This window comes from Pelobates fuscus, chromosome 5, assembly GCF_036172605.1.
Source record: "Pelobates fuscus isolate aPelFus1 chromosome 5, aPelFus1.pri, whole genome shotgun sequence".
NCBI lineage: Eukaryota > Metazoa > Chordata > Amphibia > Anura > Pelobatidae > Pelobates > Pelobates fuscus.
Genome location: NC_086321.1, coordinates 291,911,340 through 291,936,454, shown reverse-complemented (window position 1 = coordinate 291,936,454; position 25,115 = coordinate 291,911,340). Strand labels below are relative to the sequence as shown.

The following is a 25,115-nucleotide window of genomic DNA, read 5'->3' as shown; positions in this document are numbered from 1 at the left end:
CCACAAACAAAACTCGTCAGATTCGCTCCTTGCACAGCTCAAGGCAACACGGGAACTCATCAAACAACTGTCGGCAGCGGATGTGGCACGGAACCTCATGTGGTCCAAGCAACGATTCTACGAAAAGGGGAACAAAGCGGACTCACTACTGGCAAACTGCCTCAAAAAAAGACAGGACAATAAGAAAATCTCGAAAATCCGAACCAGGACCGGAGAAACGACAACAAAGCCGGAAACAATAGCCCACGAATTCCTTCAATACTATACCAACCTATACAACCACACCGCCGCGACAACCACGGGAGAGACAGAGCAGACGGAGACCATCTCCTCATTCCTGAGACCCCTCAACCTACGCTCCCTACCCAACACGGCGCAAGCCAAACTGGAAACACCTATAGAGGCCGAGGAAATCGCCCTAGTTCTCAAGACACTGAAACCAAGAAAAAGCCCGGGACCAGACGGCTTCACAGCCATCTACTACAAGACGTTCCAGGCCATACTAATACCACACTTATGCAAAGCCTTCAACTCACTGCTACAAGGACACAACCCCCCCCCCCCCCCCCCCGACATGCTGACAGCTGACATATGCCTCCTGCCCAAGCCAGGGAAAGAACACCTTGATCCAGGACACTACCGTCCGATCTCGCTCCTAAATACCGACTTGAAAATACGAACGAAGGCCCTGGCTAACCGCCTCAATCCATACCTCCCATCACTGATCCAACCAGATCAGGTCGGCTTTATCCCCAAACGGCAGGCGGCAGACAATACCAGGAGAGCATACGATACAATCTGGTACGCCAAACACAGAAACATCCCATCAATAGTGCTGTCACTGGATGCCGAGAAGGCATTCGATCGCCTTCTCTCGCCATACATGTATGAAGTACTGGCACACTTGAAATTCCCACCGGGATTCCTAAACATCATATGGGCAATATACAACCGCCCAAACCTTCAACATCACTAACTGGACCAGACAGGGGTGCCCCCTCTCCCCGTTACTTTTCACAATCTCTTTGGAGCCGCTGCTCCAGGCCATCCGCACTCATCCCACCATAAAGGGAATGCATATCAGATGAGAAACGTACACTGTGGCAGCTTACGCAGATGTCGTCCTCCTAACGCTGACGGACCCCATCCCCTCACTGCATGCCACACTCACCCTCATTGCCGAATACTCTACCATATCGGGCTATAAAATCAACCTAACTAAGTCAACACTGATGCCAATAGCAACGAGTCCCCAGCAACTCCACCTGCTTCGCCAGTCCTTACCCTTCAGCATCACCACGACTGCCCTCACGTACCTAGGCACCAAACTAGCCCCGACACTGGGAGACATATACGGCCTCAACTATACACCGCTCCTTAAGACAGCGTACTCAGACCTGCAACGCTGGGACAAACTGGGGATATCGTGGCTAGGAAGAGTCACCACCATCAAAATGAACCTCTTCCAGACACTACCCATCCCGATACAAAAACCGGACTTCAAACGCCTTCAGGCGGCCATAGACAAATTCATATGGAAAGCTAAGAGACCCAGAATACGCAGAGCTACAATGTATATTCCTAGACTCAGAGGTGGACTAGGATTGCCCAATTTTCAACAATATTACAACGCAGCCCAATTAGCCCACATCCAGCAGTGGCATGCCCCCCCCAGGCACTAAACGCTGGGTGGACTTGGAACATGATATCCTAGGGTGGGACCAACCCTCCTCATACATATGGGTGCCACGTATACACCGACCACTTCCACCACCTACCTCGCCGGCAATCACCCACACAACCCTCTGGGACAAACTCAATCCAAAATACGACTTATCCTCTTTCTTTTCCCCGTTAACACCAAAATATCGCAACAAACTCTTCCCCCCCGGGCATGATAGCGAAGCACTTCCTCGCATTCGACCAGCGGGACATCTCAAGACTACTCCACCTGTACCGCCAGGGAGAAATCTTCCAGTACAACGAACTTCCCCACGCGGAAACCTTAACCACAGCAGACCATTTCCGGTATATACAACTTCGCGACCTGGCGCAACAACCAATGATCAAACAAGCAGGTACCTCACCCACGACGACATTCAAAAAACAGTGCTTCGACACACCCCTACAATCAGGGCAAATCTCAGTCCTCTACAACACACTGACGACCCACGCCTCGCAAGTCAATCTCACGTACATCGCCGCCTGGGAGCGAGATCTGGGACCGCCAGAAGACCCGAGCGATTGGCCCGATATCTGGGAAGCGACAAACTCCTTAACGGTCTGCGTCACGCACAAGGAACAGGCATACAAGACGCTGCATCGGTGGTACCTGATACCATACAGACTTTACAAAATGGGCCAAAAACCTGACGACGGGTGCTGGAAAAGGTGCGGCGACACCGGCTCCTACCTACCCTGTTGGTGGACATGCCCAAAACTCAAACCACTCTGGGGTAAAGTAAGCAACCTCATAGAAACGATCATAGACAAACCAATCACCGCACAACCATGGACCATGCTTCTCAGCAAACCGTTCTACTCATTAACAAGGAGTGAAAACAAACTAACCACCCGAATCAACCAAGCGGCGCGACGAGCGATAGCGGAAATGTGGGCCGACCAAAAAATCCCCACGATCTCAACCATCATTAGCAAAATCAAAGAAACCCAGGATCTGGACGAACTAACGGCACAGATAAACGACACGTACAAAGCACGTGGGACCCCTGGGACATGAACCAGGCAAACTTAAACGAGAATTCAACGAACTGAAGCACATCAGTCAAAACTAGCAACCACATCGGACCTCGCCCCGAGACGAACGAACACCGCACACAAACACCGCCGCTAACGCAGCAGATATGATCCATCCAGGAGGGCACAACGCGTGGACACCCCTCCTCCCCTGGAACGCCCCTCTTTCCCTCCCCCCCCCCTTTCTTCTTTTTTTAATTTATTTATTTTTCTCTCTCTCACCCCCCCCCCCCCCTTTCTCTTCCCACCATCCAGGGCCCTGCCAGCGTGGGCGGGGAGCGATCCCTCCCACCAAGCCACCCTACACAAGATGAATCAACATGTGAAAACACACATCCCCCCGCCCTGGCCCCCTCCCCCCGGCCGCCCCGCCCAAAAGCACATGGGGACCAATCCCCCGACATCAGCCCCACCCAAGACATGCAAACAACTTCCATCACAAACAGGGGCACCTGGGGGATACAGGTCTCACAGCCACAAAAGCGCTACCAGAACACCCGCCCCTCAGAGTCCAACAGACCACTGCACACCTGCACTAACGGGCAAGACCACACGCTCCGGACACCTGAGAGCACCGCCACACAGCAGCCACGGAAGGGTGGAGCCCATCCACTAGCAGGCAGTAATGGGAGGAAAGGCCCAAATGGAAAGGCATCCCTTCCCCTCTTCTCATATCCCGGTTTCCCGTACGGTTGCTAGCGCAGCAAAAACACAATCCAGACCCCACAAGGGGACAAAGCGACCACGGGGCCAGGGGGGGGGGGGAGGAGAGGGGAGAGTGAGAACCAAGAAGGGGGGGGGGGGAAAGGAACCCAATAGGACACCCCTGTTCCCTCCCTTTTTCATTCTGTACCCTCCCCCAACCCTTAGATCTAGAGTCATAGCAACGGTTATGTACAGAGCAATTTTGAAGAAGCAACAAATAGATGGAATACAAAAAGAAAAAAACGCCAAACAGGTTTCATACGTACGACTGTCATAACTAACAAATGTAACGTAAGCTTTATGTACTATGTCACAATACTCTTCATCCCTTATTGTCTTCTGTACCCTAACCCTAATGAACATGAAAATCTTGAAAATAAAGAATTTACAAAAAAAATAAAACACCATGTGTATCCACAATACTCTCCCAAGCTTGTCAAAGACCCGGTCTGGTCGAAACATTGCCATGTGTTTGCACCAATAAACTGCTGTTATGCTATCTACTTGAGTGCCTGGACCATCACTTTATTTACAAAATACTATTCAGAACTTGAAAAATAATAGAACTTTATCATACTTTTTTTAGATTTTATTCATATTCAGTTATGTTTCATATATAAATATTTGATGTGAAATTAAAGCTTAATGTCTCCTGAACAAAATTGAATGTATGTACGTGTATAATAAGCGAGGGTGTACAGAACATTTGATAGTGTCCTAACCTCAACATCTGAGGAAAGGGATTTAGGGGTAATTATTTCTGATGACTTAAAGGTAGGCAGACAATGTAATAGAGCAGCAGGAAATGCTAGCAGAATGCTTGGTTGTATCAGGAGAGGTATTGGCAGTAGAAAGAGGGAAGTTCTCATGTCATTGTACAGAACACTGGTGAGACCTCACTTGGAGTACTGTACACAGTACTGGAGACCCTATCTTCAGAAGGATATTGATACCTTAGAGAGAGTTCAAAGAAGGGCTACTAAACTGGTTCATGGATTGCAGGATAAAACTTACCAGGAAAGGTTAAAGGATCTTAATATGTATAGCTTGGAGGAAAGACGAGACAGGGGGGATATGATAGAAACATTTAAATACATAAAGGGAATCAACACAGTAAAGGAGGAGACTATATTTAAAAGAAAGAAAAACTACCACAACAAGAGGACATCTTAAATTAGAGAAGCAAATGTTTAAAAATAATATCAGGACGTATTACTCTACTGAAGTGGTAGAGGTTAACACAGTAAATGAGTTTAAGCATGCGTGGGAGTGGCATAACTATAAGATAAGGCCAGGGACTAATGAAAGTATTTTGAAAGTTGGGCAGACTAGATGGGCCGAATGGTTCTTACCTGCCGTCACATTCTATGTTTCTATGTGTACTTAGTATGAAAGGTAAATTATCATTTAACAAACCTATAACTCAAATTCTAGTTTTTGTTTTGGTTAAGAACTTGGACTAGCCTTAGTACTTATGGGGTTACGAAAAGGCCAGATGCCATCAGGTAATTTATATTAATTTTGTTTCCCATTTTCCATTAACAGAGGACCTACAGAAACATTTAGAAACCACCAAATCTCTCCTAGAGGAAACCATATCTACTTCAGCTGAGGAAAAAGCTGAAATGTTTGGAACAATTAAGGACTTGAAAGACATTGTGATTAAGACTGATGCAGAACTTACTCGGTATGTATTACTAGTCGTGCTATGGAGATTTCAGGAGGTTTATAAGGAATGTAATTTGACAAAGACTATATTGTTTGTGGAAATATTTAGTCCTTGATATACATGATTTTTGCCAAACATGTTTTACATGTTTATTTTTTAATTTTTTAACCCCAATAATGTTTAGAATTCTGACACTCTTCCTACATTAATTACTAAAAAAAAATATTTAAAGTAAATGAACTGTAATTTTTGTTCACTTAAGTGCATTTGTACATCATGGGACGATTCAGTTGTCCAGAATATGAAAGTGCAGTGGAGGTAAGTCTTTATACATATCTGCTGCTTTATTCGCCCCAATAAACTCTGCAGTAGTTTTTACTGGGTCGAAGAAAGAGGAAACCAACACTTGTACCTTAAAAATACAATTACATTTTCATTAACTATAAGCAACTGTAGATATTCATTATCGATCCTTATAGCTACATGTCATTATATTTATTTTATAAAATATTTATCATCATCATCATCATAATAAAAGTACAGAAATAGCATCTGGTCAATAGGTTTGTGGGCCTCTTCAAGGATATAAAGCAGAGCATAAGTGTTTCATTATTTATATATATATATATATATATATATATATATATATATATATATATATATATATATACATATATATATATATATATATACACAGGGAGTGCAGAATTATTAGGCAAGTTGTATTTTTGAGGATTCATTTTATTATTGAACAACAACCATGTTCTCAATGAACCCAAAAAACTCATTAATATCAAAGCTGAATATTTTTGGAAGTAGTTTTTAGTTTGTTTTTAGTTATAGCTATTTTAGGGGGATATCTGTGTGTGCAGGTGACTATTACTGTGCATAATTATTGGGCAATTTAACAAAAAACAAATATATACCCATTTCAATTATTTATTTTTACCAGTGAAACCAATATGACATCTCAACATTCACAAATATACATTTCTGACATTCAAAAACATAACAAAAACAAATCAGTGACCAATATAGCCTCCTTTCTTTGCAAGGACACTCAAAAGCCTACCATCCATGGATTCTGTCAGTGTTTTGATCTGTTCACCATCAACATTGCGTGCAGCAGCAACCACAGCCTCCCAGACACTGTTCAGAGAGGTGTACTGTTTTCCCTCCTTGTAAATCTCACATTTGATGACGGACCACAGGTTCTCAATGGGGTTCAGATCAGGTGAACAAGGAGGCCATGTCATTAGATTTTCTTCTTTTTATACCCTTTCTTGCCAGCCACGCTGTGGAGTACTTAGACGCGTGTGATGGAGCATTGTCCTGCATGAAAATCATGTTTTTCTTGAAGGATGCAGACTTTTTCCTGTACCACTGCTTGAAGAAGGTGTCTTCCAGAAACTGGCAGTAGGACTGGGAGTTGAGCTTGACTCCATCCTCAACCCGAAAAGGCCCCACAAGCTCATCTTTGATGATACCAGCCCAAACCAGTACTCCACCTCCACCTTGCTGGCGTCTGAGTCGGACTGGAGCTCTCTGCCCTTTACCAATCAATCCATCTGGCCCATCAAGACTCACTCTCATTTCATCAGTCCATAAAACCTTGGAAAAATCAGTCTTGAGATATTTCTTGGCCCAGTCTTGACGTTTCAGCTTGTGTGTCTTGTTCAGTGGTGGTCGTCTTTCAGCCTTTCTTACCTTGGCCATGTCTCTGAGTATTGCACACCTTGTGCTTTTGGGCACTCCAGTGATGTTGCAGCTCTGAATTCCATCTGGGGCTCTCTCTATTTTAATTTTTTTTAATTTATTTTTTTAAATCACCTAATTTAGGCACAGATAATGGAATTAGGCACACCTATTCACATACATACAAACTTACATACATACATACGTGCATGTATATACACACTTTATACATACATGCTCATGAGCGCATACACAAATATAAATGTACAGTCACATATATAAGCATACATGCATAAGAGTATGGGAAAGCATAGGTCTATTCATAGTACTTTGTATATTGATAGAATAAACATATCATTGGAATGCATTTTAAAATGTTTATACATATGACAGAACAGTAAGATAATGCTGAGGGAGTGTTCATGTAAAGTGTTGGTAGTGGGACAGGAAACCCAAATCAATATTTAGTCCTCTATTCTTTTTTTTTTTTTTTTTTTAATTCTTTTTTTTTTTTATTTGTGCATAGATAAGTAACAGTCGCTTGTGAGGTACCCCAAAGGCAATCCTCCAGCGCTTCACATTTATAGGTTACATTGGGGTGTAAGAGAAACATGCACAATTTTTTGTGTTATTTAGTAACTATTAATACAATTCGTTGCATACAAGTTTGATTACTTATATCTTGTCGCTTAGGATAGTAAAAAATTTCAATAACAGCAGTGAGACTGCAATACTATCGTGCTGAATTTGTAATGCGTTAGGTCATGTCCAACATGTCCTGTCGATTAGGTCGGCAACTGTGAGGCTGCGTTGTAACTATGCTAGTCTGAGAGATGCATTACGTTTAACTAGTATATATGAGGTCATGCTTAAACATATACTGTCATGCTTAAATAATGTGTTAACATGCACATTGAACAACAACAGTGAGACTGCAATGCTACCTTGCTTAATTAGTAATGCGTTATGCCATGTCTAACATGTCCCGTCGTTTAGGTCGGCAACTGTGAAGCTGCAGAGTAACTATGCTAGTCTGAGTAATGTATCTTGCTTAACTAGTACATATGAGGTCATGCTTGAACATTATATTATGTCATGCTTAAATATTGTATTCACTATGAAACACACATTTAGGTACATTACAGATAGATGGGGTCTGAAGCAAAACGGGTAAGGCAAAAAATAAAAAAAAATAAAAACAGACCGGATGTGTTACTGCATCCCCATCTATGTGAAACAAGGTGCCACTGGGTGGTCAGGCAGATGTCTAAATATCGCCAGAGGTGAAATAAAGGTACAAAGTGCATATGTAATATATTTAGCCTGTGGTTCCAGGAAGGGAGAGCATGTGAACCACAGCTTTGGGCCCAGGTTGGGGGCTGTGTAATGCAAGTAAGGAGGTCCTCAGCCTATGCCTGTCTTGGGTATCATTAGCATATACTTGCTGTGTCCATGCAGAGCGCTTTGCTCAGTGGAACCCTTGGGTTTAATTCCCTCTTTGGTGTTTCTGTGGGAAGCGTCCGTTTGTAGAGCCATGCGGTGTTCGGCCATATGCTCTGGGTGTAGAGATGTGCTTCTTCGGTCCGCGGTTCTTTGTTTGGGTAGGTTGTGTGGCTTCAGGGATTGCTCGTTGGTCCAGCTGCTGTGTGTATGGGAGCAATTGCGTGAGCCCCGGTAGCTTGGCGCTTTATTCCGCCAGGGTGATTTTTGACGCCCTTGTGGCCGCATGGCCTTCCTGAACGCTTGTAGTTGGTATCTGTAATAACGTCTGCGAGTCACTAGGCGGATCCATAAGGCGATCACTCTGGCTGCTCGGTTGCAGGACATTCCAAGATGACAAAGTATTGTCCATAGGTACGTGCATAGCCGATCAAAGCCTTCCATGCAATGAGTGGGTGATGTGGTGTTTGTGCCTGCCATTTTTGGCCCTTGCTGAGCGGCCATCTTGTGTAAAATCCGGCGTTTCTCCAGGCGATGTAGCCAAAAGGCTGGTCAGCTTGCCTGGTCCGCCTGTCCAGTGGGGACCGGGATATCCCCCGCCGGTCCAAAGGGGGGGGGTTGGAGACTTGCTAATTCGCTTAGGGGGTCCGGTGTCAGAGAGAGCGGCCGCCTCTCCCCGGCTCCGGTTTCTGTAGGCCGCGCTTGGTGTCCCGCTTTCCGAGCTCCGATGGGCTTCAAAAAGGTCTTGTTTTGTTCAGGGGTGCACCCCCAACGTGGGTGATGCACCATGGTGGGTCTTTGGGCTATTTAGCCCCCAAATATGCCCTTTTTCCTGCCCGTTCTGCAGGAGCTCGTGTCCCCTGCTTCTGCTCTGTTAGGCAGTCAGGCTCCGCCCCATGTCCTCTATTCTTGCTGTTAAACAATTGGATCATTCTGGCTTCAAAAGTTTTATTTTTTTTTATTTCTTTCTTGGGTATTTTTAAAACCCCCTTACAGTACTTTGATTTCTAGATCTTTCACTCAGTGGCAAGGTTGGGTAAAATGGTGTCCTACAGTAGTGCAGTAGGATTCTTCTTTGTTGTGTTTATGGAGTGTCTGTGCATATTCATTCTGCCATTTAATTGCTGGGTGGTTTCCCCAATTTATCATCGTAGGTGGAATTTGGTGCATTGAATCATGTATACCACATTGCTGGATGTGCAGAAGTATGATCCTTTTAATGCTGTAGGTTTTATTGATGTGTGTGGCTGTGTGGTCTGTGCATATGTGTTGGCACAGGTTGCAGCGGTTTTTTTTTTTGCATTGACTGGTCCCGTTTTCTTTATTCTTCCCATCAGTGGGTAGCTTCCTGTTGATTTTTGTTGGTCATTTGGTGGTTGTCTGAAGGCCAGAATGGGTGTTTCAGAGAAAATGTTTTCAGAGTCTCATCTTCTGTTAATATTGGTTGTAGGTCTTTAATGATTTACTGTATTTCCTCAAGAGCTTGGTTGTGGGTGACCACAAGTGGTACTCGTGTAGATATTTTTTTCTCTCTCTGTACTGTAGCAGGCGCGCGCGTGGAGATTTTACAGCAGAGTTTATTTGTTTGGTAATAGTTTGTGGTTTTTGTAGCCTTTCTGTCTCATAGAGTGGGAGAGTTTATTTAGATGGGGAATTATGGTCAGAGCATATGTGATGGTAACTAGTGGCTTGGCTGTAGACGATGCCCTGTTTAGTATGGGAGGGGTGGAAGCTGGAGCTGTGAAGGTAACTGCACATGTCTGTGGGTTTTCTGTAAACAGAGGTGTGAATTGTGCCATTGTTACATGACACAGTGGTGTCCAGAAAATTCACAGATCTAGTGGAATGTTCCATTTTTAGTTTGATTGATGGAATGAGTAAAGAGACATGGAATTGTATCAGTTTTTCTTCGCTTTCAGTCCAAATTATGAAGATATCATTGATATAGCGATAAACTTTGTATGGTTTGGTGTGCTGTATTTGTAGGAATCTCTGTTTAAGATCTGCCTTAAACTGATTAGCAAATTGGGGTGCCATCTTAGTACCAATGGGAGTGTCCATGGTTTGTAGGTAAACCTCATTGTTAAAACTGAAATTATGTGTGAGGATGCATAGTGCCAGTTCTGTGATAATTTGAGGGCTGTATTTTTGGTTGTATGCATAAGAGAGGAAATGGAAGCAAGCATTGATGCCATCTGTATGTGGAATGTTTCTGTACAGAGATTCCACATCCATGGTTACAATGATGGTGTTAGCAGGGAGATTGGTGATTTGGCTGAGTTTGTTAAGGAAGACAGTTGACTTTTATTAAGCTGTTGGTGTTGGTGACCAGGCCCGTCGCTAGCGGGCAGGCAAACCAAGCAATTGCTTGGGGCCCCGAGGTGGTCCGGGGCCCCAAGCAGAGAGTTGCTTCCTATAAGGCTGCAGCCACCTGAGCGCTCTATAGAGAGCCTCAGGCGGCTGCAACACTCCTCACTCCCTGTGACCGAGCTCCTCTTCCTCCTGTCAGTCCGGCCGGGTACCGCGCGGTACAGGAGATTCAGTTTCCTGTTTCCGGCCGGACTGACAGGAAGTGCACACTGAGTGCTCACTTCCTTTCAGTCCGGTCGGGAACAGGAAACTGAATCTCCTGTTACTGCGCGGTACCCGCCCGGACTGACAGCCAGGAGGAAGAGGAGCTCGGCCACGCTACAGGGAAGGGGAGGTGAGAAGAACATAGGCGGTGGGAGTAAAAAAAAATGGGGAGGGGGGAGTAAAAAAAACATGGGGAGGGGGAGGAAGGGAGTAAAAAAAAAACATGGGGAGGGGGGAGTAAAAATAACATAGGGAGGGGGAGGGAAGGAAGAAGGACACAGGGAGGGGGAGGGGGGAGTAAGAAGTACAGAGGGAGGGGGGGGGAATAAGGAGGACAGGGGGAAGGGGGGAGTAAGAAGGACACATGGAGGGGGAGGGGAGTAAGAAGGACAGGGGGAAGGGGGGAGTAAGAAGGACACGGGGAGGGGAGTAAGAAGTGTCTCAATGGTATATTGGACCTTAGAATGTCTCAGTGGTATAGGGAGGGGGAGTAAGAAGGACACGGGGAGGGGGAGGGGGGAGTAAGAAGTACAGAGGGAGGGGGGGAATAAGAAGGACAGGGGGAAGGGGGGAGTAAGAAGGACACAGGGAGGTGGAGGGGAGTAAGAAGGACACAGGGAGGGGGGAGTAAGGACGACACAGAGAGGGGGAGGGGAGTAAGAAGTGTCTCAATGGTATATTGGACCTTGAAGTGTTTTAATGGTATATTGGATCTTAGATTGTCTCAGTGGTATATTGGACCTTGTAGTGTCTCAGTGGTATAGGGAGGGGGAGGGGGAGTAAGAAGGACACAGGGAGGGGGAGGGGGGGAGTAAGAAGTACAGAGGGAGGGGGGATAAGAAGGACACGGGGGAGGGGAGTAAGAAGAACATAGGGAGGGGGTAGTAGTAAGAAGAACATAGGGAGGGGAGGGGGAGCAGTAAGAAGAACATAGGGAGGGGGGAAGGAGTAAGTGAACATTAACTGTATGGCTATGCTGTGGTTCCTGTAGGCTTTGCGTGCGTGTGGGGGGTGGTTGGTGGGGGCCTCCATATCCATTTTGCTTGGGGCCTCCAAATTCCTTCAAACGGCCCTGTTGGTGACTAGAGGTTTTAGGGTATTTTCTACCAGTCCTGAGATCTGTTCTGTGAGAGTTCCCATTCCTGTAACTATGGGTCTTGGATTACCTGCTTTGTGGATATGCACAATACAAGTTTAACATAGGTAAACATACAACTCATGTTGTACAATATATCCGCAGAACTCTTTTGAACTAACAGTATTTTATTTTGAGAATGCTTATTGATAAGGTAGATTTTCTCCAGAGAATATCTGTTACATTATGTTCTCACCTTGATGAAAAAAAAATATATAATGGAAACTAGAACAATATTGACCTAGGCTAGGATATACGGAGGGCTCTGGTTTTGTTTCATTTCTTTTACCAGAGCTGAACACTAGTCCACAAGGTACTGAATTCTAAGGTTAAAAAACAGAAAATGGATTATTTTACACACAACATTGAAGTAAGCAAAGGACTCCTTTAAGCATGGATAACAAAAGGACCGAAGAATTTTTGTTCAACTTCTGTCTAATGTCTTGGTGACCAGACAGCTTTGCAGTAGTAGCTTTATTTGCCAAGTATTTCCCAAACTGCCCTGGCACTGGTAAGGCAATTAAATGAGGTTTGTGTACCAATGTAAAAGTAATATTAGTGTGTTTTATGAAGATAGATGAAAAAGTGGAGGAGTAAATGCTATGAGGAATTTCTCAAAGATCATTTATGTGAGAAAGATGAACGTTTTGTTTAATGCTTTGCTAGAGAGGAATAAATTTAAGGAATCATGCTTTAACCCCTTAGTGACCAGACCACTTTTCAGTTTTCTTAGCGTTTGGGAGCAGGGCTGTTTTTTAAATTTTTGTGGTGTTTGTGTTTAGCTGTAATTTTACTCTTACTAATTTACTGTACCCACACATATTATATACTGTTTTTCTCTACATTAAATGGTATTTCTAAAGATACCATTATTGTCATCATATCATATAATTTACTATAAATAATTATAAAATTTGATGAAATATGTAAAAAAAAAAAACTTTTTCTAACTTTGACCCCCAAATTCTGTTAGGCATCTACAACTGCCAAAAAACGCCCATGCTAAATAGTTTCTAAATTTTGTTCTGAGTTTAGAAATACCCAATGTTAACATGTTCTTAGCTTTATTTTTTTTTTATTTTTTTTTTTAAGTTTTAGGGCTATAAGTACAAGTTAGGACATTGCTGTTTCAAAATATATTTTTTTTAATATATCAATAGTGACATTGTAACACTTCTATCTGTCAAATCTCTGAATCACACCTCACATGTACATATTTATTTAAAGTAGACAACCCAGTGTATTCAATATGGGGTATGTCCAGTCTTTTTTAGTAGCCACTTAGTCACAAACACTGACCAAATTTAGCATTTATATTTATTTGTGTGTTAAAGATGCAAAAAAAACAATTATCAATGCTAACTTTGGCCATTATTTGTGACTAAGTGGCTACTAAAAAAGACTGAACATACCACATTTGCAATACCTTGGGTTGACTTATTTTGCAAATGGTATGCCATCATGGGGATAATTCTCATACCTGGGCTGCCATATGCTCTCAAAGGCAACATAACCAATCTGGCAAACTTCAATGTGAAAAAACGGAAAATCAAAATCAAAAACACTTTAAAACCTGTACATGGGGGGGTACTGTTATACTCTGGAGACTTTGCTGAACATAAATATTCGTGTTTCAAAACGGTAAAACGTATCACAATGATGATATCATCCGTGAATGTGCTGTTTGTGTGTGAAAAAATCTTTATTTCTAGATTTTCAGCGTTGTGTTTACTTTCTTGGGGGGGGTACAGAATAAAGAAAACCAGGGGTGGGGGATACATCTTGTGGAGATACAGTTACAATGGTCTCATAGGAACGAGCGTTTGATATGATGCTGGGTCTTTGCCCAGTTTTTGTTGGTTTTACCTTGTTCGTGTGCCTGGGGTGCTTATGGGATTGGATGTTCTTTGGTGCCAATAATGATCTGTGAGACCCTGCCACTGCAGGTGTTCCCCAAGCTTGTACAGGTGGAGAGGTTGGAGGGGTCTGGTGGTGCGTCTATCGCATCTCGGGAGAGGAGGGAATGGTATGCTCCCTTGCTGTTTACGGAGTTTCTGCATTCTGGCGTGGGGGGAGGGTCGGTGGTTGTGCCACCGTGGGGGGTCGTGTTCGTTGCTTGCCTCAGGACTAGTCGTTCTACTCTCGGGTGGTTAAGCTTCTCCCTATGCCGTTTGTTCGTCTTGGGCTCTATGGCTGCGTGTTTATGGGGAGTGTTATGTTTTACTGTTTTGAAACACTAATATTTGTGTTCACAGAAGTCTCCCAAGTAAAACTGTACCCCCCATGTACAGGTTTTAGCCTGTCATGGAAAGTTACAGGGTTAAATACAATGCTAGCAAACTAAATTCTCTGGATTTTCGACCTGGGTTGTCAGGCAGGTCCCTCAAATTGCAATCAATAAAATTACTTAATTATGTACAAATATTACAGAAATATGCAAGTAGAATTATGACATTTCTTATGTAATTGTTACTCAATACTGCTCAACCATGCATGTTATAAATTGAAGTGTTTTTTTTTGTGAAAATCAAATACTTAGAAAAATTACAATTTGGTTATTTTTCAAGTTCTGCATGTCATTTTTACTGTAAATGTCATAATACTGTTCACTTTTACTGTAATAAAACACTCACATTTGTATTCAGCAATGTCTCACGAGTAAAACAGTACCCCCCATGTACAGGTTTAATGAGTTTTTCAAAAGTTACAGGGTCCAATAAATGGCTTGTCTATTAATTTTATTTACACGTAGAATGTTTTTAGATTGGTTTGCTGGGCCTATGTTGCATTTGAGACCATATGGCAGCCCAGAAATGCCCCCATCAAGGCATACCATTTGAAAAAGTAAAAAACCCAGGATATTCAAAATGGTGTATGTATAGTCTTTTTTAGTAGCCTCTTAATCACAAAAATTAGCCAAAGTTGGTGTTCAGATTTTGTTGTTGTTGCATTTTTCACTTAAATCCTGTACTTTTAATGATGATATTATTGTTCCTATACATTTCACTGCTCTGCAACACTCACATTTCTGGTCAGTGATGTCTCATGAGTACAACGGTACCCCCCATGTATATGTTTTATGGTGTTTTGGAAAGTTACAGGGTCCAATATAGGGCTTGTCCATTTATGTTTTTACACATAGAAATTTGGTAGATTGGTTTGCTGGGCCTGTGTTGCCTTGGAAACCGTATGGCAGCCCAGAAATGAAAATTACCCCCCATCATAGCAAACCATTTGGAAAAGTAGACATCCCAGGGTATTCAAAATGGGTTATGTCCAGTATTTTGTAAAAGCCACTTAGTCACAAACAGTAGCCAAAGTTGGTGTTCAGATTTTTTTTGTTGTTGCATTTTTCACATAAAAACTGTACTTTCAGTGATGATATTATCTTTTATACATTTCACTGCTCTGAAACACTCACATTTCTGGTCAGGGATGTCTCACATGTGCAATGGTACCCCCTATTAATAGGTTTTATGGGGTTTTGGAAAGTTATAGGGTCTAATATATGTCTTATCCATTTATGTTTTTACACATTGAAATTTGGCAAAGTGATTTTCTACACCTATGTCATCTTTGAGATTGTATGGCAGTCTGGGTAGTAACATTTCCACTATCATGGCATACCATTTTCAAAAGTAGGCAACCCAGAGAATTCTAAATGGTGTGTATTGATATGTTTGGCCTAACCAGTTTATCAGAAATGCAGGGCCCATATAGCGGCTATAGTTTTATTTGTGCTTTTTCAAACACATTAACTCAATTTCAACAGGATATTTCATATTCAGTATATATATATATATATATATATATATATATATATATATATATATATATAACCGTACCCCCAAGTACCATTATTTCGATTTTGTTTCGGTAACTCACAGGGCCAAATATATTAGATGCCCTTTTCAGCTTGTAAGTATGAAAATGTGTCACTTTTGACAATGTGTGACTTTTGAGAAAGTATGGCAGCCCAGTAGAGATAATTACACCCATGATGGCATAGTATTTTTAAAAGCAGGCAGCCCAGGGTATTCCAAATGGCATAACTTTAAATGTTTGGTCTAGCCACTTTACCAGACAGGCAGTGCCCATGTAGCGATTTATACTTTCATTTGTGTTAGTTTTTTGGGGGTTTTTTTACACAAATTTTCACAGGAAATTTCATGATATTGATATTAGTAAGTGCAATACAAAATCAGTATTTTTATTTAACAGAAACCCCATTTACAATTTTTGCAGGTTTTCCACAAATAGAACAGTACCCCCACATACACTTTGTTCTGAAGGCGAGAGAGAGAGAGATATCTTTGCTCTCACAGTCACTGTGTGAAAAGTTTGAGAAGTTATTCTTTTTTTTAAAAGCTATTTTATTAACACTTTCAGTGCTAATAACAGTATTAACCCTAATCAGTGATCACCTCGTCAGTATGGCAAGCCACACCCTTATGAAAAACTTGAAACGCCTCTGGTCTGATCTAAATGCGGAATGGAACTGAAGAGGTTAATCCTTTAACACAGTTGAAGGAGCTTGACTAAAGAAAGAGAGTGCAAGCAAACCTTAGGGGCACAATCAATCTAAATGGTATCCCTGCTGGTTTCTTGTCCTAAAATAGCAACCCTAGAAATAATAAAATATAACTTTTAATAGAAATATAATGTAAAAGAGAGCAGAATCGCTGTATAGAAATAAAATCCAGAGGGGAATAACAAAACGGAGATATTCGCTGGACCGGTGTCACCCCTGTCGGGTAGTAACACCGGTGGAACAGGGATTTAGAGGGGTAAAAGTATAAACTGTATACATTGACAGTATAGCCCCCAACTCCTATCACCCAGTGCCACCGTGATAGCGATATCCCCAACCCCTCAGCTATAAGTAACTATAGCCAAAAATTCTAGATGGCTAACTATCTATATACCAATGAAATCAAAGAGGGTGGCTAAACTTGGAGAGAAGTAACAACTGCAGCATAGTTCCCTATCTAACTCCTCCACCCTCAGCTAATCTTGTCCCGACGTGCATTTTGCCCAATGTCGGCTCTTCCAGGGGACTACAGTAATCAGTTGAAGGAGTATTATCATGTTTGAAATGAAAATCTACATTTATGTGGTGAGTTTAGGCCCCTCACATTAAAATAAAGTATTTTCAATACCATTGGTATCGCTCAGTGTAAACCAAAAATAGCGAGGGGCCTTAAACACACCAAACATCAGCAAAAAAATAATTTAAGGAGGGAAAAGACAAAAGGACCCGACAAACCTGGACAGCTAGTACACCAACAAATGGTAATAGAAAACAGAAACAAAAAACATTCAATAGCGACACCTGTATAGGACGGATGAAATGTGTATGTTGGAAAATAAAATGGTAAAAAAGAAAGTAAAACAGATATAAGAAAATGCAAATACAAAAAAGGGGGAAAAACTTGGGGAAAAAATCCCCAAATGGGGTGAAAATATATACAAAAAAAATTCCCCACCTCCAAAATATACAGGCCTAGGTTAGGGGGGAAGAGAGGACCAGGGACAGCGGCTTATATGAGTTGAGGGGAGAGAATTTTTTTAAAATAGAAATAAAATATTTTGAAGAAAAAGCAACATTGTTCATCACAAAACTGTGAAGAAGAAAAAAAAGAAAAATATCAGTATTCCACCCACACAGAAACCGCCAGGCCCCCGGATAGTTTGACGGTTCATAATGTGATTCAATTAATTTGCACACCTTCTTTGCTCTTATCTTGAGGAAAAGGAGTTCGATAGAATTCATTGGGGTTTCTTGAGAAAGATTGTCACGGTTTCACATTCCTGATTCTTTTATCGAGGCTGTGTTTGTTTTATACTGTAACCCAACAGCTCGGGTATCTGCAACTGGGTTTGTTTGATAGCTTTACCCTATCCAATGGGACCAGACAGGGGTGTCCATTGTCGCCGCTTCTTTTTGTGCTGGCGATGGAACTTCGGCTGAGGCAATAAGGCAATGTGCAGATATAGAGGGCATTGTGATAGGAGATAGAGAACATAAAATTCTCTTTGCGGATGACAATATGTTATCTCTTAAAAGTCCTTCAACCTCAATTACACCATAAACGTCTATCCTGCAAGAATTACGCGAAGTGTCTTATTATAAATTGAACACTAATAAAAACCCAAGCATTTTTTTTTTTTTTTGTCCCATGGCATAAATTGGATACTTTAAAATTAACTTTTAAATTTGACTGGAGAGATTCCTATATTTCTTATTTGGGTGTTAGGATGTGCAAGAACCTGTCAAACATGCATACTTATAACTTAGCTAAAATCTGACCCGCTCTTAGGGATGCTATTAAGAGGTGGTGTAGTCTTGAAATTTCCTGGTTAGAAAGGATTAATTCGGTAAAGATGACTGTGGTAAATTGCCAAACACTCTAAATTATTATGTACGCATACACATATAAACTCTGGTCCGTCTAGTTTAACAAATATTTATTCAGAGACAAAACAACATACAAATAATGACACACAATCTAACTATACCAACAACAGCAACAACAACCTAGCTAACAATAACAACTAAATCTTATAAAATCACCAGTTCCCACTCACAGTTCACCATGATAAAAATTAGGCCATGTCTGCTTAAGGGTCTGCTCAAGAAGCCAAGAAGAAACAGGCAGGAATGGAGATAGGGGGAAGTGGTTACCTCTTTCCTGACTTGTAAAGGTATTGAATTACCCAATTACCCTATAAAAGGGTAAAGCTTATCCCACTGTTAGAAAGGCATACATGAGCTTGGTCACATGACCACTGGTCACCATATTAGTTTGACATAATGTCACCACAATGACTCTTTCCGAAAATGTTATATTTTTTTAAGAGTGATTCCCTTAACCATTCCTACTTCTTTTTTTTTGGAAAGTTCATTCTGCCTCCCTGACATTCATATGGAATAACAAACTAGCAGGATTAAATTGGCTATTTTACAAAATCTCAGAACTAGTGGAGGTTTGCCAAACTTTAGCCATTCTTATTCTGCGACTAAATTCAACCTGGAGCATGGTCGTCCCCTGTGGCTCCAGATGGAGCCTACAAAAATGTATTCACTCTCATCAAAGATGTGTTATCAGGGCCAGCCTTAGGGGTGTGCGAGCTGTGCGGCCGCACAGGGCGCCATGGAGCAGGGGGCGCCATGTGGCCGACACAGCTCGCACATGGCAGGGTGAGTGCAGGGGGAGCTGAAGCAAGTCCCCGGTTGGAGAGTTCATAATTTCACACCGGGGACTATGAAAGTAAAGGGGCGGGGCTTACCGGACGGCGGGGGCTGAGCTTACCACATGGAAGAGGCAGGGCTAAAAAGCAGCCGGGGCGGAGCTAACTGAAGCTCCAAGTACTTGCTGCAGAGAAAAGAATCCCTGCTTCCACTCCTCCCTTCCAGGTAACTGTGTGTGTGAAGCTGTACTCTGTGTGTGACTGTAACTGTGTGTGTGTGAGTGAGACTGTACTCTGTGTGGGACTGTCTGTAGCAGTGTCTGACTGTCTGCCTGTGTGTGTGTGTGACTGTACTCTGTGTGTGACTGACTGTCTGTTTGTGAGACTGTACTCTGTGTGTGTGTCTGTAACAGTGTGTGTGTGTGTGTGAGAGAGAGAGAGAGACTGTACTCTGTGTGTGACTGTCTGCCTGTGTGTGTTTGTGACTGTCCGTAGCAGTGTGTGTGTGTGTGTGTGTGTGTGTGAGAGAGAGAGACTGTACTCTGTGTTACTGTACTCTGTGTGTGTGTGTGTGTGTGAGACTGTACTCTGTGTGAGACTGTACTCTGTGTGAGACTGTACTCTGTGCGTGAGTGTTTGTAACAGTGTCTGACTGTCTGCCTGTGTGTGTGTGTGTGTGAGACTGTACTCTGTGTGTGACTGTCTGCCTGTGTGTGTGAGACTGTACTCTTTGTGTGACTGTCTGTAGCAGTGTCTGACTGTCTGCCTGTGTGTGAGAGAGAGACTGTACTCTGTGTATGACTGTCTGTGTGTGTGAGACTGTGCCTGACTGTCTGCCTTTTTGTGTGACTGTAACCAGGGCTGGCCTTTGGGGTGTGTGTGCTGTGCGGGCGCCATGGCAACAGGGGTGCCAGGTGGCCAACACCGCTCGCAGTCACTGACAAACTGGCCCGAATTGGAATGCAGGAGGAGCGTGGAGAAGCGTAGGGGCCCAACGTCGGAAGGATCCGCTCAGTGGGTGTCAGGGCGGCAGGTGCTCTTCAGTCGCAACGTCAGGCAGAGTAGGAAAAACTGACAGCTGGATCCAGGGAGCAGCAGCCTCTAATGTAAGTGCTTGTCCTTTTTGCGTTTTATATCTATATCTATATACATATAGATATAAAACGATTGCGTTTAATTGAAGTGCGCAGGTGGCTAGTGATAAAGGGGGCAGGGGGCTAGTGATTAAGGGGGCAGGGGGCTAGTGATTAAGGGGGCAGGGGGCTAGTGATTAAGGGGGCAGGGGGCTAGTGATTAAGGGGGCAGGGGGCTAGTGATTAAGGGGGCAGGGGGCTAGTGATTAAGGGGGCAGGGGGCTAGTGATTAAGGGGGCAGGGGGCTAGTGATTAAGGGGGCAGGGGGCTAGTGATTAAGGGGGCAGGGGGCTAGTGATTAAGGGGGCAGGGGGCTAGTGATTAAGGGGGCAGGGGGCTAGTGATTAAGGGGGCAGGGGGCTAGTGATTAAGGGGGCAGGGGGCTAGTGATTAAAGGGGCAGGGGGCTAGTGATTAAGGGGGCAGGGGGCTAGTGATTAAGGGGGCAGGGGGCTAGTGATTAAGGGGGCAGGGGGCTAGTGATTAAGGGGGCAGGGGGCTAGTGATTAAGGGGGCAGGGGGCTAGTGATTAAGGGGGCAGGGGGCTAGTGATTAAGGGGGCAGGGGGCTGGTGATATAAGGGGGAAGGGGGCTGGTGATAGAGGGTGCAGGCGACAGATTGTGAATGTGCCTGAAATTGTCTACAGGGTGTCAAACAAAGATGGCGGGGGGGGGGCACAAAATTAGCTCGCACAGGGCGCCTGAACAACTAAGGCCGGCCCTGTGTGTTATGGTTGCCTCCTGCTCGCGACCGCAGGTGGTGAACATGTTTCCAACTACCAAAGCCACTATTAATGCTTGGGATGTGTTATATAAAAATATAAACTCTTCTACTACCTGGTCTAGAGCTACCCCCTTGTCAGTGTTGTAACCTGCATTACCTGATCTGAAAGTGGAATATTGGCTTTCCCATTCTGTCATATGTATTAAGGATTTATTTCTAATTCTTTTTTTTATCTTTTGACAAGTTACAGGCCAAATTTGGTCTGGACACCTCTGTGGACCCTGTACGTAGACAGATGGTTGATTTAACTAGTGAACATTGTAAAGTTTCTAATCGGGTCCTGGAGGAACGCAAAATTGACGTGTCTACCCTAGAAAAGATTTATCTCTCGGATCTTTATCTGAAATGCACTCTCTATGTGCTATGTCTATTTTGCTTGGGAATTTTGTCCAAAATTAGACTATATGACCACATGGGAAAGGGAACTGAACAAGGAGTATAGTGTTGAGGAGTGGCATGGGCTTCTATTGGCGCTACGGGGAATAAATAAGTCTGTGGCACTTTTGGAATCTCATTATAAACTTCTCTACAGATGGTACCTGACTCCCTGCAGGCTCTTTAACCCCTTAAGGACCAAACTTCTGAAATAAAAGGGAATCATGACATGTCAGACATGTCATGTGTCCTTAAGGGGTTAAACAACATTTATCTAGAACTAATACATGTTGCAGGGAGTGCGGGCAGGTAGGTACACTATTCACACTATTCCACATCCTTTTGATTCTGTCCTAAACTTAACACATACTGGAACAAAATTCATAAACTAATACACACCATTACAGATCAGGTTCATACTATTACACCAGAATTGTTATTCCTGAAGAAACTCCCAGGCAATATGTCCAAGTCTACAGAAATAATTTTGACTCATCTCTTGATTTCGGCAACTTCAGTTCTCCCACGGTATTTGAAGTCTGATACCATTCCCTCTATGACTGAGGTATTGCGCAATATTTTTGAAGGAGTGAGTTGGCCTTTAGGACACCTTCTGCTGACTTACTGAAACATGAATGGACACTCTGGAAAGAAGCGTCAGGGGTCGTGATGGCCTATAAGTTTTTAATTGGACCTCCACCAGACTGGATAGTAAAATATCATTATTTTGATTTTATTCTTTAAAAAATATACCAACATTTTAAGACACCTATGGCATTTTAATTTTACCATTGTTATATATTATTATTAAAGTACTGTTTTAATATACACTTAAAATATATTATTGGATGCTGATTTTAAAAAAAAACAAAAAACATATAGCATAAAGTACAAATGCTTTAGTATGTAACTGTACACATTCTTATTTTTTCAATGTTTTAGTAGTGTAAAATTCTAAATGGTTTTATTGGTATTTGTCAGGAACCGCTTGATATTATTGGGTATGAAATGCCAGTAGATCCTCAGAATAATCTATATGTAGACATAATTGAACAAGCTAAAACCTTGTAACCAATCCCATAACGTCCTATCTATAGAATCTTAAATCCACGCCTTAAATGGAAACTTTGTCAGTGTGGACACCAATGTCAAGTATAGCTGAAAACATGACCCCATATTGAAGCAGGGCTTACTGTGTAAACGATTTCAAATTTAATGATATAAAAAAAATGTTGGTGGCAAAGGTTGAAGTATACCTATTAAGAAATGTAAGGTTTTGTAGAACTTTGCTTGCTGTTAATTTCTTATGTTTCTATGTTATATTCATTTTTAAGTCTTGGTGGGATTTTCTATAAGTGGTTTTATAAGGTACTTACATAAAACTTGACACATCGGGGTGGTACTCTGGGCGTTGTTTTTGGAGGGACTGTCCAGCTTGCTAAAAGGTTTTATGTGTGTTTTTTTTGTTTGTTTTTTTGTTTTAATGATTTTTAATTTTATAAAAAGTTCTGTTACTTCCTGGTTGTTTAGCACAGTGGTGTTAAACTTGAAGTAGGCAATTGCTCAGAGCACCTGCTTTGTGAAGACTTCTCATTGAACTGTTTCGAGAAGTCTGTGATTGGGCAGCCACTGAAAGTCTGGGCAGAGTTAGAAGGGGAGTTTTTGCAAAGGTAGCAGACAAGAGATCTGCAGGTTTTGCAAACTATTTTTATATATATACACCTAATGTAAAAATGCATAATTAAATGCATGCAAGTTTTCATTTGGGATATATTTACTAAACAACAATTTACAGTTTTTTGTATTTGGGCACTGGAATGTCCCTGGAGTGATTTAATTTTTGTGTAGATCTGCTCAGATTTAAAAATATATACTATTTTGTATGGACAATTTTAATTACCTGTTAATATTTGTGCCAGTGTTTTGCCTTATATACTACCTCTTTTATGTTTTTGTTTCTGTGTTTTTTGATGCAAGCATGTTGTTGCAAGATGTTGTTTTCTGAGTGGAGAAATACTGTTTATTTCACTTATAAAAAAAAAAAATTTTTAATAAAAATGCACAGTAGTGTTGGTTCTGATGTGATAGATTCAATCATATTGAATAGAACTCCAACAGGCTACTTTGAATGTAGCTATTGGTTATTCTGCGAAAGAACAATATATCCATATGCTTATCCTGCAGTGTTATAATCGCCTATAATTTGCTTAAAAAAAAATAGAGAGCCTGCATTTTAAAAGTTAAATTAGCATGGACTGCCCTGTGTTGAAAAATATTGTGTGGTTATTACAAAATTCCTCTATTAGGTAAAAGAAAGGTGTTTGTGCCTCAAATCTACAGAAGAGATCATTTTGGACAGTTGCCAATAAGTCAGTGTAAAAAGAAGCTTTTCTGCTCTTTACCATTGTGTACAAATTAATTAACAGAGATGTATGTTCTTAATCATGCAGGACATTCCACCAGGTTTTGGATTTATCCTTTAAAGTCAGCAAAGAAATATCTCTACAGAATCAAAAAGCAGTAGAAGAAAGCTGTGAACTGGATGTGGTAAAGCACTGGTACTTTGACCAGGCTCTTATTTAGCTATGTTCTCCTTACCTTACCTATTAACCGGTTTCACATCAAAGTGCACTGTCTCTTTATTGGTTCGGTGGGAGGGGGGTTTGTTTTTTCTTTAAACAATTGGAATTTGTTAAGCAATTGTATTGATTAAAATCATGTTTAATGTCCTGTTCTTCAGTGTTATTACGTGCTATCTCATTAAAAGTGTTATTCATTACTAATGGAGCATTATTCTTTGAGAGTTTAGTGTCGTTGTTTTTTGTTTTTTCTGGATTTGAATTCTGTCTTACTGGAAATATGTCATTTCAGACAGTTCTTGGTTCTGTGTTTCTGCAGAAAAATGTCTAACAGGGTTATTTACTAAAGTGTGAATTGTCAGTGAAATCAGAGTGAATTTCAAATTTAAAGCCAAAGTAACCAAACTGTTGGCTGCAATGGGAAAAAAATCTCACTTTAGTAAATAACTCTTCTATTGTATATTTGAATGGAGGGATAAAACCTACGTTTATTAAATATCTATATACCTAATTTACTGCCATTTAGGGTGTAAGTTGCTTGTGTATTATTTAGCCCAAAGCGCATATCTTTTAATTTGTTTACATTCAATTTCATCTGCCATTTGAGTGCCCAGTCCCCAATCTATCTAAATCCTCTGCATTAAAAAGGTTTCCTGTTCAAATTGTATTACTATACAGAGATTTGTGTCATCTGAAAACACTGAAACATGCTGTTCACTACCCATTTCAAGATCATTTGTAAATAAGTTAAATAGAAGTGGTCCCAGAACAGAGCCCTGAAGGGCACCACTCAACACTTTTGTCCAGCTTGAAGACTTACCATTAATGACAACTATCTCTACTCTATTTAAGCCAATGTTCTAGTCAAGAACAATAATTTTTATCTAGACCATGAGTGTGCAACCTTAAGGTTTCCCTGGACCGAATTGAGCAAAGAGGAATTGTGTTGGGCCACCCATTAAATATATAATATGGTTAATGTATATAAGTAATAGCATTTTAAAGCCATTTTCTTAATTTTGATATTCAGTAAGTTAACACCCTTATTTGTTATCCTTATGTGGGTTTGCCATATTTAA

The 25,115-nt window shown here is 41.9% G+C and overlaps 1 protein-coding gene across 2 annotated transcripts in view; it reads left to right on the top strand.

The window, feature by feature from the left end:
- The window catches only part of HAUS8 (HAUS augmin like complex subunit 8), an 88,908-nt gene extending 64,668 nt beyond the window's left edge, over positions 1-24,240 (top strand). For both annotated transcript variants that reach the window (XM_063455441.1, XM_063455442.1), the window contains exons 11-12: positions 5,008-5,149; positions 23,908-24,240. In XM_063455441.1, the coding sequence (XP_063311511.1) occupies positions 5,008-5,149; positions 23,908-24,040 (275 nt within the window). In that variant the 3' untranslated portion in view covers positions 24,041-24,240. The remainder of the gene's footprint in view (positions 1-5,007; positions 5,150-23,907) is intronic.
- The last annotated feature ends 875 nt before the right edge of the window (positions 24,241-25,115 follow it).